General features: G+C 38.3%; 1 protein-coding gene across 1 annotated transcript in view; it reads right to left on the reverse strand.

Annotated features, from left to right (window-relative positions):
* Positions 1–16,385, reverse strand: part of ASXL3 (ASXL transcriptional regulator 3) — a 171,079-nt gene extending 154,694 nt beyond the window's left edge. Inside the window, exon 1 of the mRNA XM_081078727.1 lies at positions 16,238–16,385. Within this exon, the coding sequence (XP_080934853.1) occupies positions 16,238–16,291 (54 nt within the window). The 5' untranslated portion in view covers positions 16,292–16,385. The remainder of the gene's footprint in view (positions 1–16,237) is intronic.
* Positions 16,386–16,976: the final 591 nt, after the last annotated feature.

The raw sequence follows: 16,976 nt of genomic DNA on the forward strand, positions 1-16,976 counted from the left end.
ATTACAGTGTCTGCTTTCCTCTTCTCAATGGTGTGTGGAAATCTGGCCATACCTTTTTCAATGAAACACAATTTGTCTGGACTTGGGAACTTGAACTCATTTAAACTATCCAGGTGACCTTTTTCTATCTCTTTAACTATCTGGGAATTCAATTCCCTGTTAACAATAATTGTTCTGCTCTTTCTGGTTACAAAACTTTCCTCCTCAGTAGACAGAAGGGAGGAAAAGCAATTATTTTATAAGGCAAAAATATAAACAGAATTATCTTGAGAATAAAAAAGAATTTTCCTTATAATGAAAATTCTCTATTGTTTGCTGGTTTAAAAATACCAAAGCATAAATACTGGAGAGGATGATTTTACAAGGCAATTTAATGTAATGAAGAAGGAAAAAAGGGGTTGACCTTGTTTGCCTTACTTCTTAAAAGTGTAATTATGCATTTAGTATCTCATAAACAAAGGTAAAAGGTGGCCGGAAATAAAAACACCTGTTTTGCTATAAGGACTGTATCTGTCAGGATAGGCAGGGATACAAAGCAGTAAAAACTAACCCCAAATCTTTTTAGTAGATTAAAAACACTTATTTCTCACTCACATCTGTATGTCCAACCAAGAACCAGGCTGACTGAAATTCCATCTTGTCACCAGCTTCTGTGATCAACACAGCCGGGAAAGAAATAAGAGGAAACAAACACTGGCTAGAGAGAACAAGACAACTCACATTATGATGTCTAACTTCAAGGGGGCAAAGAAATGTACCCCTACCACATGACTGTAAGGAAGGAAAATGAAAGAGTTGTGTACCAACCTATTGACTATAATGAAATATCCAGTCAACCATTCATTAAAGACATACAAAAAAGTAGTAACTTAGAACACAATCCTTTTTTCTCTGTAAATGCTATCCAACAAAATTAAAGCTATATACACAAACACAGAGAAAAAATTATTACAAAACACTAAGTTTTATTAAAGTTCTACTCTGTGTTTCTCCGTCATTCATTCTTCTGAATGACACCTTTAATGTGCTTGAAGTTGCTTCTTTCCTTAAAGCTGCCTACTACTATCACCTACCACCAACTTGATTAAGAAATAAAATTTCATGGAAAGATGGAGTGGGAGAGGATCTCATCCTCTACTTCATCTTTTAACAAATGAAAAATTGTTTAACTTACATGAATCTTGCATTTCCTACCATGAAGCCGAACTCAGTAGTGAATTTTGACCAAAAAAAAAAAAAAAAAAAAGAAAAAAGCAGAGTCATTAGAAGATTAAAAGGAAATGCAATATCTGTATTTGCTCATTGATTTTTTCTCCTGCTGATAGTCCATCTATTCCTATTTATTTTACTGGAACTCTGTTTGTGAAGATAACATTAGCCAAAAAGTGAAGACAGATATATGAAAATTGGAGAAAAGATTGGAACAGAGATAACGCTTTTGTTTATTTTTAATAGTGTCTCTATTTCTTTTATTTTCTCATTAAAAATCCTAGTGGGTTACATGTGTTTTTTTCTTCATACACAAGAGCATCTCTGACTAGAGCAAACCATTGATAACATCAAATCTCAGTATCATCCACCTTCATCCAAACTGAAGAGGTATGGGTAAATTTCCACAAATCTAGGGAAAAAAAAGGGGTGGATAAGGAGAAGAAAATACTTCTAAAGCACTATCTTTGTTTCATGCCAGCTTTAGGAGAAGAGAAATTCCACTAGATGAGTAAACAAGAAGTGACAAAAATAAGATTGTGATGCCTGTAGAATTCTACATGAAATAAAGAGTCATTACTTATGCTGATCTTATCTCAATATTCAAAGAAATGAGTGAGGATTTACACTGTAGAGAAGATAAGTTTGCTCCATTTGCTAAATTAACATTTTCTAAGGGTCATGATTAATCTGTGAAGAAAACTTGGCATTTTTACAGTGACTAAAAATTTCATGAGCATAAAGAAAGAACCTGGAAGCTTCTTTCAGAATTATATATTTTGTGAATTCAGATCCTGAATTGTGTTAAACAATATTATAAATATTACCGTGTTTCCCCGAAAACAATACCTAGCTGGATAATCAGCTCTAAAGCGTCTTTTGTAGTAAAAAATTAATATAAGACCGGGTATAATATATTAAAATAAGACTGGGTCTTATATTGTGTTATATAAGACGCAGTCTTATATTACAGCAAAATAAGACCTGGACTTATATGAATTTTTGCTCCAAAAGACGCATTAGACATGATTGTCTGGCTAGGTCTTATTTTGGGGGAAACACGGTATATAGAGATTATTTATATATAACTCTAAAGGAACTGGTCTATGAGGGAAAATAGAACAGAAACCATCCATTGAAATGTCTAGCCTCTAAATCAGGAAAGTTTCAGAGGAAACAGAAAATTTGCAATGGCTGCTTTGGCTTTAACATTTTTTAAAGGTAAAATGAGTATCATAAAAAATAACACCAGAAAGAATGAATGAGAATGAGAAAGCATGTACAATAATAGTCTTAAGGTCAAGAGCTCTACAGCTGGGCAGACATGGATTTCAATCGTTCCACTTACTAGCTCAGCAAGTAAATTTACCCTGTCTGTAGTAAAGGCAATGGCATTTATAATTTGTTTTCCCAGCATATTTTCCATCTTTCCTTTATTGGTGCTTTTGTGTAAATTTCCTCTGCTCCATGTAATCGTTGTGTAGCAATCTATCATGTCACCTGATCCTGGCCATTGTTGTTAGTGAGAGAGGGTGTGTATCAGCCAAGTAGCACAAAGTGAAGACTTCCCTGGGATTGGCATTAATAATACTACTAATATTAATAATGAATGGGGGGGGCAAGAGGAGCAGGTGGAGTGGGGAGGAGGAGAGAGATGATAGGTAGGCAGGTAGGTAGGTAGGTAGATAGCTATTCATTCTCTTGTTTGCTGGTGTGCTAATCTATGCATGTCTGGGTGCCTGTGACCACCTGACTTTGCCCAAGACTTAGATGGAACGCTGCCTGCAGTATGAAGCCAAGAACAAAAACAAAGGGTGGAGAGAAAGCAAATACCTGGATGACATCATTTAAATCTCTATATCCACTTACAACTGATGTCTATTCTTGGGTTTCTCAGTGATGTGAGCCTTTTAGTTTAAACTAGCTTTAGTTAAATTTACTTCAGTTGTAACTGAGAGAAACTCAATTAACAGACATTCTAAATTTCTTAACTGAAAAAAATGTGGGTAATATTACAATGTCTGTCCTATGTTTGCTCTTAGGATTAAACAATATAATGCATATAATAAGGTAGTGCAGTATCAGGCATATGAGTACTCAATAAGTATTAGCTCTTAACCATTATTATTAATAAGTGTTACTTTATGATAACTGATATAGTAAGACTATCCCATCATTATATCAGAATCCTACACACTCAAAAAGAGGCTATATACACCAAGCATATAAACATTTGATTTACATTTACAAAGGAGGTTGTTTACTTGGTGAATATTTCCAATCTGTGTTGGAATCAATTTATTAGATAATTAATTCTTCTCTTGGTTTGGAAGTGATTGTAAGTCTTTAATAGATCATTATTATACCTTATTAAAATCAAACATAGAAAAAGATTACTTTTAGGTTATTAAATTTCTACTATACTACACAACTTTAAATTTACAAAGAATTATCTCTTGGGCCCTAAGTGGTTTATATTTTCACACTGATTTTCCAAAGGTCAAAGTCCCTATCTTATTTCATTCACATGGCACCTAACATAATGGCAGAAACTGAATATTTTCGAGTGCCATTAAGCATGATGACTATCAAATTATTATCCCAAAGAAATAAAAGGTGTTAGTGGGTTGAAAGTAGACACAGACTTTCAAAATCCATCAGTCGTCCAATTAATTCTTAGGAAATGTGATCCCTTCTCTAGATTGTACAGTGATAATTCAGCAATGACACAGAAATAAATTAAGAAGACGTAAGTTTTATAGTTCCGCAGCTCTGTTGAAAACTCTTAAAAACTTAGCTATAACAGCTCCTCTGAAAAAAATTTTCTTTGACTTGTTCACTTTATTCAACTATAATTAGCACAAACTTAACATGAGGGAGTGCATTAGGCACTCAGGAAATGATTATAAATAAGAAAGCAAACAACTAATAATAATGTACTGTCACAACTACGAAGTGCTTTGGGAACACATAAAAGTTTCTCAAAGGACGTTGAAATCTGGAGAAAGTATAAGAATATACCAGATAATATGAAGGGGAAAAGTGGGGATGGAGGACTTTACAAAGAGAAGAAACAACAAGTACAAAGTCAAGGCAAAATGTGGAATAGTATGATAAATACAAAAATCTAACAGTACATTTATATGACTGCCATTTAGAATGCTAATGGCAAGAGAATCAAGCATTGAAATTGGAGAAGTATGCAAAAGACAAACCTAAAGAATTCTGAAACAAGGGACTGCACTCTGAGAATAATGAGAAGCTATTAAAAGGCTTTTGAAAAAGAGGTATTTTGTATATTCCCCATTAGCAACTCCAGATTCATTCTCTACTTCTCCATCCAACTCTGTGACCCAGTAAGCTGACGTCTATGAATTTCCTCAATGAAGATCCCCTGTGCTCTGGCTTCTGGATGGGCTCAGCCAACAGGAGGCACCCACTGGGGATCAGAGAATGGAAGGAGAGAGGGGTCAGAGTACTAACGTCCATATTTCCCCCCGGCTGTGGCTATATTTTACTACCTATGGTCACAGTTCCTGTCAGGCACTCTTTCTACAATCACAGCCTGCAACACTGCAGTAAACTACTCCCTGCTCTTCTTGGCCCTTCAAGTCTAAGGCTAATAACAGCTTCCTGCTGATGATATTCCTGATTTTCCTCACCATCCTTTGTTCTTTTCTTTTCCTGTGCCCTGACTTTCTTTAATCACCCTGTTAAGATAATGCTGTTTGTTTCCCACAGGAACCAATTCAGACTCAAGGTGGAGGGTACCACGGACCAGTTTTACCTTTAGTCAGAACTCAAGGGTAGGTACCATAAGTCAGTTTTACCTTTGAAGAAGCTGTTATGGATGCAACAAGGAGAATGATTCCAAGTGGAAGCAAGTCTAGAGTCAGTGAAATCAGTTACAAGGTTGTTGTAGCAACTTAATGAGAAGATCGAAACTATCAACACTATCGTTAAGTGGCATCTTCTAATGTCAGACTCTGTACTAAGTACATTGTACACATTATCTTAATTATTCCAGCCACTCTGTAATGTTATTATTCCCTTTTAATAGACAATGGAGCTACAATGGAGAGATGTTAAATAATTTGCCCAAGGTCAAACATAGTAAATGGCAGAATTGAGGCTCAAGAATAAATCTGGTTGACTTTAAGGCCTGCCATGAATCTATAGTTTCCCATATAGTGACAGTATCAAGGTAAATTACAGTGGAGTGGATATAAGTATAGGATGTAAAGAAAGGAATTTTGAGATTTGAAGAAAAGGATATAAAACTGGCAGAGCTCAATGCTTATGAAATAAAAGGCAAAACATACCAAAAGGCATTTATGACGACAAGAAGGTTTTCAGCTTGAAAAACTATGAAGATGGTGGTGGCTTTCACTGAAAAATGACAGAAAGGGGGAGAAGATATGCTGGGAGCAGGAGGTGCGGAAGAGAGGAAACATTTAGTTTTAATCTTGTTGACTTTATTGTTGCTATGAACATGAAAATGTTTCCACCATAGCACTGAAAAGGCCATATACCTTTTTTCATTAGCCCCTAGCAGCTAAAGTATAGATATGGGAACTAGAGGCTGACAACTAGTGCATCTGCCTGTGAATTTGAATCTTGAACTTGAGATGCAAAGACATAGCAGATTATGATACATTCATGTGATACATTGACAGCAGTGGCAGTATCCCAGCTCAGCATTAAGTCACGGCTGCGACTATTAGTGCTGACAACGGTACCCAGTGCAATATCCGAACTAGACTAGTTTTGTAGCATGACTTTGTCCGTGTGTTTTTGCTGCCCAGTCTCTACTGATTCCTGCCTGTTTTCCCAGCTTGTTTTTTTGAATTCTTCTTGATGTTTATATGAACTACTTTGTGGCCTCTGAAAAATTCCTTTTCTACTTAAGTTAGCAAGAATTGTTTTTGGTTGCATGTATCCCATAATTCTGACTGATAAAGCCAACACATTCATTGCTGTATCCTGCTCTGTATTAGTGGAGTCCATTCTGAGTTGTTCATAAATCATTTCCAACCTATAAGCCTGATAGGCTAAATCTGCTAAATGCTTACGGAACACCTAGAAGACTTCAAAGAATTCACAGCTTGGTGGGGGATACAATGCAGTAAGTAAGTTCTGTATCACAACATGATTAAAATTCTAAAGCATAAAAAAGTTAACAAGTATACTCCAAAAAGAAAAATAAATAAATAAAGTACGAGTATACTCTAGCAACCATGTGGGATACAAACAAATCCACCTAGAAATGTTTAAGACAGAGTAGTAAAACTGCAGAACTTCAAGGATAAAGATAAGATGTAACAATTTTCAGATACAAAAAGTATATCCCCTCTAAAATAAAACTCACCACAAACAAGGTATCACAACTGTTGATGCAATAACATAATGAAGACGTATTTCCAAAGCTTTAAGGGTAAAAAACTATCAACCAAGACTTTTATAACTAGCTAAATTATCACTCAAAGGTAGGGGATACATGGAATCACTTAGTTTTTCCCACCGAGTTTCTCCACTTTTTTTTTTTTTTTAAAGAAGGATGTGCTAAGGTTTATGAAGAGATCGTTTGAATCATTATCCACATATTTTGGAGATAATGTTTCCTAAAGGCTGCTATTGACTACTTTCATACACCCAATCTTTACTGTATTAAATTTATGAGGATAGGAATAATTTAGGGAGAGGGTTTGGATAACAGGGAGAAGATGTAGTCATTCACTCACTCTCTTCTTTTTTAATTCTTATAACTTCATATGAGTCTATAATTAACTTAAAAAAGGTTTAATAAAATAGATTTTTAAAGGCGTGGGTAAAACAAAAACATTTTAGATATACAAAGATTTTATGAAGCCAGCCAGAGACCCTCATAAAAAAAAAAAAAGAAAAAAGAAAAAAAACGCTATTAAAGGAGGCAATTTAAAAGGGGGATTATGACACAAGAAACAAAGTTGAACACAGAAGTTGATAAAATATGTTAATAAATTTAATTATCTACTGTTAAAAACAACTATTTTTTATTTAAAAATATAAAATAAATCTAAGGCTATAGCAACTGCTACAAGGTGGGAAGGCTGGTGTGATTTATACCAAATTCTGCATATTGTTAGGGAAAACAATCTATATGCCTTAAAAAAAATATTGCCAATACTGAAAACAGCTTCCTGTGACCTGTTGAACTTTAACTCAAAGATAATCACAAAAGTTTTCAGGGAGAAGAATGATTCAGTAAGATCAGATCTGTTCTAGAAAGATAATTATAGCTTTCGTAAGCAAGACATGGAAAAGAGATGAGAAAAAAATATTAGTTGGAAGGTCAGAACTATGTAAAATATAGTGAATGAAAACAAAAGAAGCTAATGTGAGGTATATTTAGAAGACATAATTTACCACTCTCCACAGATAACATGTGTTTAGGTATACATAGATAAGTCTCTCCCAAACAGGAATGCTGTCACATTCCTCTTTCTGTGTCAAATGCAAAACACATTTGTGGGAGGTGTCCAATAGATGTTTAGCTGAACTGGATAAGTTTCATTTGACATATCCATAGTACATAGAAAAAAACAATAGGAATGTTAATATACGTTGGAAATTTAGGGGAAAAAATGAAGGCTGGAGTCCTCATCATGAGAGAATTACCACTGGGTGGTTAAAACTACTAAAGGAGGGTCCAAGGGACACTAAAACAAAAAGGATGGGGGCAGGCAGAATTCTGAGATATATCAACACCAACAGGGATACCAAGAGGAGAAGGAACCCTCAAGCAAGCAGGAATGGGTAAGAAGAATGATGACAAAAGAACAAGAATATCAAAGAAGTTTGATTCAAAATATTTTAACTGAATTTCTGGGATTGATTTCAAAGAGACAAGAAATTAAACTAAACAGAAATAATTCAGGAAAGATAATTTCTAATTGCAAGATTCTGAAGAATTATAATGCATATTTTAAAGGAAGGGGGTTTTCTTATAAATACTTTTTTAAAATAAGAGATTATCTGTGTATGTGCATGGCAGAGAGGAGGAGAGGTTGAAGGGTCAGAGAGTCCTGATGGTCTAGATATCAACTTAATTCAGCAACCACATCAACAAGGTCTCTGATACATGTATAAATTATATATGCAGTCATTTATTTCACATTAAAAGAAACTAAGAAAAATGAAAAACAGCCTCACTATATCATGTCTTCTCTATGACTGAGCTGGTAAACAAACCCAGAAATCTGATCTCAATTTCCAATTCCTTGAAATTATTAAAATAGGTTTTAATACATTATGGTTAATGAAATCCTGGAAATGCCCTCTGTCTTCTGAATAATGAACTCTGACGAGGGTCCATCCTATTCCATTCTTTCTTTTAAACTGCAGATAATATATTCAGAAATCAACCACTGCATAAGTAAAGAAAAATTGAACTACTGCCACAAAAAAATACCAACTGCAGAATTATTTTAAAAATCATTATCTAGTTTTTCATGGACTATTTTATGATAAAAATAGGCAAAATAAACCAAGATAAATAACTATATAATATAGTAAATTATACATCTATATACTTAAGAAAAAATCTGAAAATGTCTGAGGTTGTCCACTAAATATGAATTGCACTGCCTGGGAGAATTCCTCAGGTTCTAAAAGTTCCACCAAAGCTAAGGTCTTGGATATCATTTAACTTATATATCTCAGCTATTAAAGTCAATGTTCTGACAAGCCCTTTGGCTCTCACCCCAGGGCATGAATTTGCCTTAAAACTACCTAAGAATGTGTCAGAGGGCTATATGTCAATCAACCTGGAGAAGTGCCTACTCCCAATTTAGTGTAGTCAGTTGCTGACATTAAAACCAGCAACAGTTAATTGTTACCACTTCAAGTAGGAATACTGAAGGAAGAGGAGAGGTAGGTGTCTAAGTTCAGGCTGATAAAGCTGTTAATTGCTACCCTTTTATGTAGATTTGTTTAATAATGAAAACAATGTGGCTAATCATATAATGTTTCTATTTGTTCCCCAAGGGCTCTTCAGGGAAAGTTTCAGTCAGGGCTAGATTTCCCCAGCTACCAACTGTGCAGGGACAAAAGCAGAACAATCAAGGCACTCAGTGCTGGCAAATAGCTGAAAGTGGTTCTATACAGACCCCCCTCCTCCCAGCCCTATCAGGAAGGGGCCAAGATCTGCTACCGACAACCTCTGGGGGAGAAATTTAAAACTATAAATTAACAACAACTTCATGCAGACTTTTGATTATTAAAAGAGAGAGAGAAATGAAAATCAGGCAATCTGAAAAGCAGAGTGAGTCTAATGACGGCTTGGCTCCACCATGCAACAAATCAGTTAAATTCACATCTGTTAAAATGTCTGTATTATTTTTAAAAAATCAGAAAAGACAGAACAGAATAAAAAAAAAAATCCTGTGCCAGTCCTGCTCCTTATAGACAGTGTGATGATATTGAGCACATCATGAAACCACACTCAGAGACCAAGATACTGAGATAACTCTACCTACCTACCTGCTTGCCTATGTAGAGGTCTCAAGGGTGTATTCTAGGAAACACAGTGCTCTGTGTTGCTTTGTACAAATGTAATATATGTTGTTACTAATATTTGCTTTGCCTCATTTGGCAAAGGACACAGAATAGAAAAAAGTTGTGTTATTTAAAATGAAATATTTCTAACATCAATTTTGTTTCAGACTCTTTATTTCCAAGTAATGGAAGCGTTCAGAGATACCTCAGACCACAGGTATACCCTCTCTAATAAGGGATAGTCATTTTGTGGGTTTTTTTTTTTTTTTTTTTTAATTCTCTTTCTGCTACCACCTAACCCACCAGTCCCATGCTACAATTTACAAAGTCCAACTGCTTAAAATTACTTTCAGATCCCTCCCTCCCAAACTATTTTCAACTTTATTGCAGCGCCTAACCCCTCAAGTCTTCTGATATTTCTAGACCTGTCTGCTTATTGCCCCCGAACCCATCCTCTTTCTGGACTCTACACCGTTACTCATGTAGTTTGCTCAGATTGTTCGCCTCTCATCACCTGTTTAATCTTACTCGTATTTCAAGGGCTACCAAGTTTCACGTAATCCATTAAGCCTTCTACAATCACCATATACTGCAAAGTTTCTGCCTTCCGTAAGTCTGTAAACTAGCATCTGCCTGATCATTAATGTGACACCCACAGATGGTATCGGCTCAGTCATCCTCCAGTTTTTCTTGTCTCCTCTGCCGAACTCTATACTCCTGGAGGATACAGCTTTGTGCCCTCCCTAGCATTTGAACCATATATGTAAGAGCCCTTAAAATGTTTAAGGACCATACTTCATATTTCCAATGTATTTCAGTGAAGTGTTGAAACTATTACATTATTAAATTTAATTACTTTATAAGTTAACTTTTCTATGGTGAAATTCCTTTACAGGTGTGGGGGTTCAGAATGAGTCACCCCAAGAGATTCCTCTGTGGTATTCAGGTTGTTTTGGGCTAAGGGCAATTTTAGCTTCAGGCTCAAGAGGAACTTCTGCCCCTCTTTAACGACCTAGGGAAAACTTGAACTGGGGCCTTGCCCATAAGGGATTATCAGGATAACTTCTTTGGACCTATCTATAGTGGAGGACAAACTTCTATTTACTAAGCATCTGCTCTTATCACCCTGTAATGACCCTTTGACCCCCCCACAGCACCTCACCTCATCCCTAGCTCAGGATGTCTTATACACCCATGTTCCCTTTCTATCTCTGAACCTCTCGAGCATGTGGGGTCTCTGACTTTTTTGTGTATGTGGGGCTCCCATACATATGTATGTATGAAATTTCGTTATTTTTCTCTTGCTAATCTGTTTCATGTCTGTTTGATTATTAGACCAGCCAGAAGAACTTTAAGTATAGGGGGAAGTTTGTTCCTCCTCTACACAGGTATAATTCTACAAGTCTAAAAGCTACATATGCAAAGATGATAGGCCATTTCTGACGTCCAAGGAATTATCTGCAACCAAAGAATTTGTCAAAAAAGAGAACAACTTAAGAAAGAATCAATTCTTAAAATTTGCTTTCATGTCAGCAGGAAATAAAAAATTAACCTAAACAGTAGGCCTAAGTTCACATTTCTCATTAATTCACTTTTTTTTTCAACGTGAAACTCATTTTATTTTTCTAGATGGGCACAGAAATTGCTACCCTCTTCCTTTCTTCACATTGCAAAATGGAAATTTAGGTTCCATATCTGCAAGAAGTGATGATGAGATATGGACAGAAAGGGATGATGTTATGTGTAGAGCACAGAAAATAGCTGAACAAACCAAGTGAAATGTAAGGAACTGAAAATAAAACTCCAATTGCCAAATATGTTAGACAGGCTCGTAAACCAATGAGCAGTGTCACAATTATGCTTATGTGTGCCTTTGGGGCTTACCCCAAATCACAAGTTAAAGTGTTCTCAACTGTTGAGGGCCTGGTCCTAACCTATAATCTGAGCACCTCTAGCATAGGGAGCTATGTCAACAGTCGCACCAATGCTCTCGCCTCCATCCCCATGTTCATCATTCCTGAAAAAATGATGCTTATTTCTAAAACACAGACAAAAGTCCAAGCAACCAGTAAGTTAACAATTATGAACAGTTTTCTATTTAACAGCTATCAGTATCTTTCAGCTTTATTTTCTAGAAACCCTACCAGTTTATTTAGAATATAATGCATTACGCAAGAGAATCTTCACTGTGCGGAAGATTCATATAGATTTCCTTTAATTAATAACCCCCCCCCACTTAATACAATATGATATACAAGGTTTAAATTTCTTTAAAATCTTCAGTAATCTTGCTATGGCATAAAGAGATATGTGCCTGTTTTCTCCCAACAATGAGGCAAAATTGCTATTTAAATTTCCCCCCCAAAGGTCACCTTGAACTACCAAGAAAAAAAAACAAAAACAAAAACACTGATATTCATATCTAAGTAAATGTATCTAAACTATGAGCAAATAAATCAGCCATGTTACCACGCACAAAGCTATTGAAGATTGCTACAATTTATTTTCAGGTGCCAGTGAGACTAAACGAAGATTGTAAGGAATGAAACAAATAGAAGGAAACTCAGGGAACAAATTAATACATTGAACCATTATCTTAACAGCAGCATTCCCAATAGAACAAAGCGATGCAACTATCAAAAAGCACTTCTCAAAGCAACAACATTTTTGCATGTCAAAAAAAAAGAATTAACCTAGAACAAATATATAAATAACAGTATGTTCTGTGTTAAGCCAGTAACAAAGAAACCCCTTAGAGCAGTAAAACAAAGTCCTGTCAAATCCCCATTTTTTACAAAGAAGCATGAAGATCCTTTCACAATGGTTTAAACTGTATTTATAGTAACAGAGTGAAGACTTGAGATAAAAGTCAAAAAAGATTAAAGTCAAAGCCCCAGCTCAACATGAGTTATGGTTTTGATTTTTATTCTCATTGTGGTCTACAAATATTAAGACAGAGGATACTTCCATGTGATTATGGGATCCTCAGAGACTCTACAACCTTAGAAGAGCAGATAAAACAGATGAAAATGCATCTGGTTTGGGAGCAGACTCCATATTAAATGGCAATGCGCAAAGTAACAACCACAACTGCAGAAGGCCGAGGGGGAGGGGAAGAGGCTGAAGGCTGACATTTCTACAACTGATGCAGGGCAGGAACAAAAAAAAAAAAAGGGGAAAAAAAAAGATGTGGTATTACTGTTTTAAAATGGCAGCCTGTTAATAATCACTGCATTCTTAAAAACACAGAGAAATTAGACCACCATTCCTTTCTCTCCTAAACTAAGCAAGCCCACTACATACAAACATTACACACTTCTATGAAAAAACTGGTAGAGCTTGATAGCTGCGTCTCTATCTAAAACAAAATCCCTGGAGTTGCCACACAGAGTTTACAGATTTGGAGACCACATACTTTTCTCACAAAGAAAAACAAAAATTTTGTTGTCGACTGGAAGTTCTTACTCTGGAAAGAATTGCTCTTCTTCCACATATATTTTTCTTTAAAATGAATGCAAAGCTACATTTAAACATAAGCTTTTGGTCACAGTTCAAAAAAATCTATTTTGCATTTCCTCTTCCCTGATATCCTCTCCTTCAAGACGCTTTCTCTCTCTCTCTCTCTCTCTCTCTCTCTCTCTCTCTCTCTCTCTCTCTCTCTCTCCCCCCCTCCTTCTCCCTCTCCCCCCTTCTTTCTTCTCTCCAGTAGGAGATGGAGGTGTGTGTGTGTGTGTGTGTGTGTGTGTGTGTATGTGTGCGCAATGTTATATAATGTACACTGTATTAATTGGAAAGCTATTCTTCATGTTAATTTGGATATTCTTTCTCTAGTTCATATATTGCAGGAACCACATACTGAGTTTTATATTGTCCATCAATCCTTAGTCTTTATTTTTAAAATGAGATACCTGGTTTAACATTTGATGAAGAAAAGGCTAAAAGTCCTTAACTACAACAAGTACAGCAAGGGGCAATATAAAATATGTAATGATAGTATTTATATCACAGAAGTGCTAAGAAGAAAATCATTTCTTTTTCATTGAGTATAAATTATTATCAATTGTATGAGTAAAACGTTTTTCATGCAAGTTTGGAAAGGATTTTAAGTCTAAATGCACTTATGTAATCATAAAGAAAATCATAATCATAATGAAAAAATGTCTCTATTACCCAAATGGATCCACTTCTCTTATTCACAAAATTAGTTAAGAATGATCATGTCACTTTTACAAATCACAAATTTCTGAAAAAGATATTTCCAATACAATTACTTGCTATTTTATTATTTTATTTCAACTGTCACATTTTGAAATCATACACATTTTTACAACTATGGGTGGGGGGGATAACTTGAACCAAATTGAAAAATTACCATAACTACTAGTTCAATATGTCTGGTTAAAATAGAGACATCTGGTCTATCATTAATTCTTTTGTGTTGCTGACTCCTAGTGTGTCTTTTCCCATCAATGAACTTTGCAAGAGGAAAATGCAACTTTTAACAAAAATCTGTGACTCAGAAGTCTATTTCAAGATTTGTAAATACAGATATATTATGATTAGATCAAATAAAGCACAGTATTTTCAAGAATAGTAAAGTATCCTGATTGAATATAAATGATTATCTTTAAATTCTATCAGAATGTTATTTATTAAAATTCTTTGCAGGAAGATATGGCTAATTCATGAGTCATTATTTTAAAATATTTATAAATAGACACTGTTCACTTGTTTAAAATACATACACTGAAGCTCTATAATACTTGATTGCCACTTGAAGGAACCTGAATAATGCATTTTCAGAAGCCTTCCACACCCCCATACAATTCTGAATTAATGACTGGGCAAACAATAAGTAATGTAGTATGTTCTAGCAAAAATGCAGTGATAATATCCATCTGGCATCTACTTAACACTTACTGCTTACTTAACACATACTCCTGACAAATAAGTTTCTTCTCCCAGACACAGTTCATTAGAGAATGACTATCACCTACCCATGCATCCACAGAGAGTAAGTGATTTAGTGATTAATACAATCACAGATAAGAGGAAAAATCATATCCTACACTTCAACAAATTAAGAGATGAAGTGACGGGATCTAGCCACTTCCTCAATCTAAAACTACACACTGCAATTAAAAAAGACTTTTGTTACTTCTTCGCAGGGCAGTAGGGCCAATTACCTAAAACCCTTTGCTAGAATCCAGAGACATACCAGCAAGGCCCTTCAGCGAAACTCAGATAATTACTTTTAACAAATGTTCTCTTTGAGCATGGTGTAGTTATTCAAAACCATAAAAAAAAAGACCACAGTTACAGTAAAGCAATCTTTACAAAGTCAAGCCAAAAACACGTCCTGGGGTCCCCTCACCCTGCACGCAGTCGGTTTTCTTTTGGCCAATCTATAACAGATAGTAAGTTGGTGAATAAATATTTAATACATGCAGTCGAAACCCTGAAAGGCTGAGCTCCAAATGTAATGCCTTGCATTCCCGTGAGACACACTGTACAGAAATATACTTAAAAAAAAATCCATTTACAGCTGCCCTTTAAAAGAAGAAAAAGAAAAACCCACACATACACATGCATCAAACCAAAGACGCCGACGCCCCTCTGCGAACCAGCATTTCTATAGAGACATTCTTTCGATGATTAAAATGTAAGCTCCGAAAGGTTAAAGAAAAGGAAAAGCAGCCAAGTAACACTGCCCAGGAAGCCAGCAGGAAAACACACCTAGCTGTACACTTTTAATAGCCTTCCACTACAAATGACACCGACCCAACTTCACTAAACACACACACACACACCCGGTCACACACTCACAAATTGCACACACGTGCACAGAATGTACACACAAACATGGAGCGGAGCACAATACCTACAAACACAAACGAACTTGAGCCACACAAAACATGCACGTACCGGTGTGCATACATCATACTCACGACACCGCACACAGACACGCAAAGACCTAGCCCACATGCACACGCCCCACAAGTCCGCGTCGGACACACACCGTGCATGCACGTGTAAAATGTATGAACTCACAAACGCCGAACATACACACAGACCGTGCACAGAGTTATTGATGAAATTCCGGGGGGTGGAGGGGCCGGGAGGGAGTGGTAATTGCCACACAAAGGTCTCCGGAACGGTGGAGAGGAAAGTGGAGCGGGGCCGAGCGCTCGGAAATTCACCCGCGGAGAAGGCACAGCCGAGCCCCGACAGCGAAGTACCGGGAGAAGTGTCCCGGGCGGTCCCGGGCGCGGCGGGCGCGGGGCTCCCCGAGATAATCGCTGCGCCCCTCCGCGCGCGCACGCACACCCCCGGGGGCCCTTGGGCAAGCCCACTCCCGCAGAATAACAAAGAGCAGGAGCTCGGCGGACAGGCGGCGGCTCGCGCTGGCAGTGGCCGTCTCCGCTGCCGCGGCGGGCCGGCGCGGTGCGAGGCGCGGGGCCGGCGGGACGCGCGGGCGGGGGGCGGTACGTACCAGGCGGGCAGCCTCGGCCCAGGTGCGGTCCTTCTTCTTCCTCTTGTCTTTCATGTTTGCATCTCATTGATGGTTCTGATGATGACGTGGGGGATTCCACGGGGTGCTCGGGGCTCGGGCGCGGAGACAATGACCCAGTGACCCGGTGACCCGCACTCGCTCCGCGGGGGGGAGGCGCGCGGGCGGCGGCGGCGGGTGGGAGGGATGTAGCGAGGGGGTGGGGTGGGGGGGTGGGGGCGCGCGGGCGGCGGCGGCGGCGGCGCGCGGGGCCGGGTGGGGGCGGGGGCGGCGGCGGCGGCGGGGCCGTGGACGGGCGGGGGCGGCGCCGGCCGGGCTCGCTCGTGCGGGGCTCGCGCTGCGCCGCCGCCGCGGCCGCCGCGGTGACAGCTCCGGGGATGCTCAGCTCTGCCCCGCTTGCAACAATACACTCTGACGTCACGGGGAATGGCGACGCGGCCGCACACTCGCCGCGCTCACACTCGCCGCGCTCACACTCGCCCTCTCGCGCGCGCACACCCGTGCACACTCGCCGCGCGCCCCCCACTCCAGCCACGCCCTGAAACCCTCGCGAGACCCCTCTGCCTCCAAGCCAGCCCCCCAAATCCACGGGGCGCCGCTCGCTCTGTGCAGGCCGGGTGCCCCCAGCCCCGCTACGGCCGAACACCGTGGACACCGTGGCCTTTGGAACTTAGGAACGAGTCCGCTCCGCAACTCGATGCCTCTGTCCTGTGCGCTCTCA

Source organism: Rhinolophus hipposideros, assembly GCF_964194185.1.
Source record: "Rhinolophus hipposideros genome assembly, chromosome: 17".
NCBI lineage: Eukaryota > Metazoa > Chordata > Mammalia > Chiroptera > Rhinolophidae > Rhinolophus > Rhinolophus hipposideros.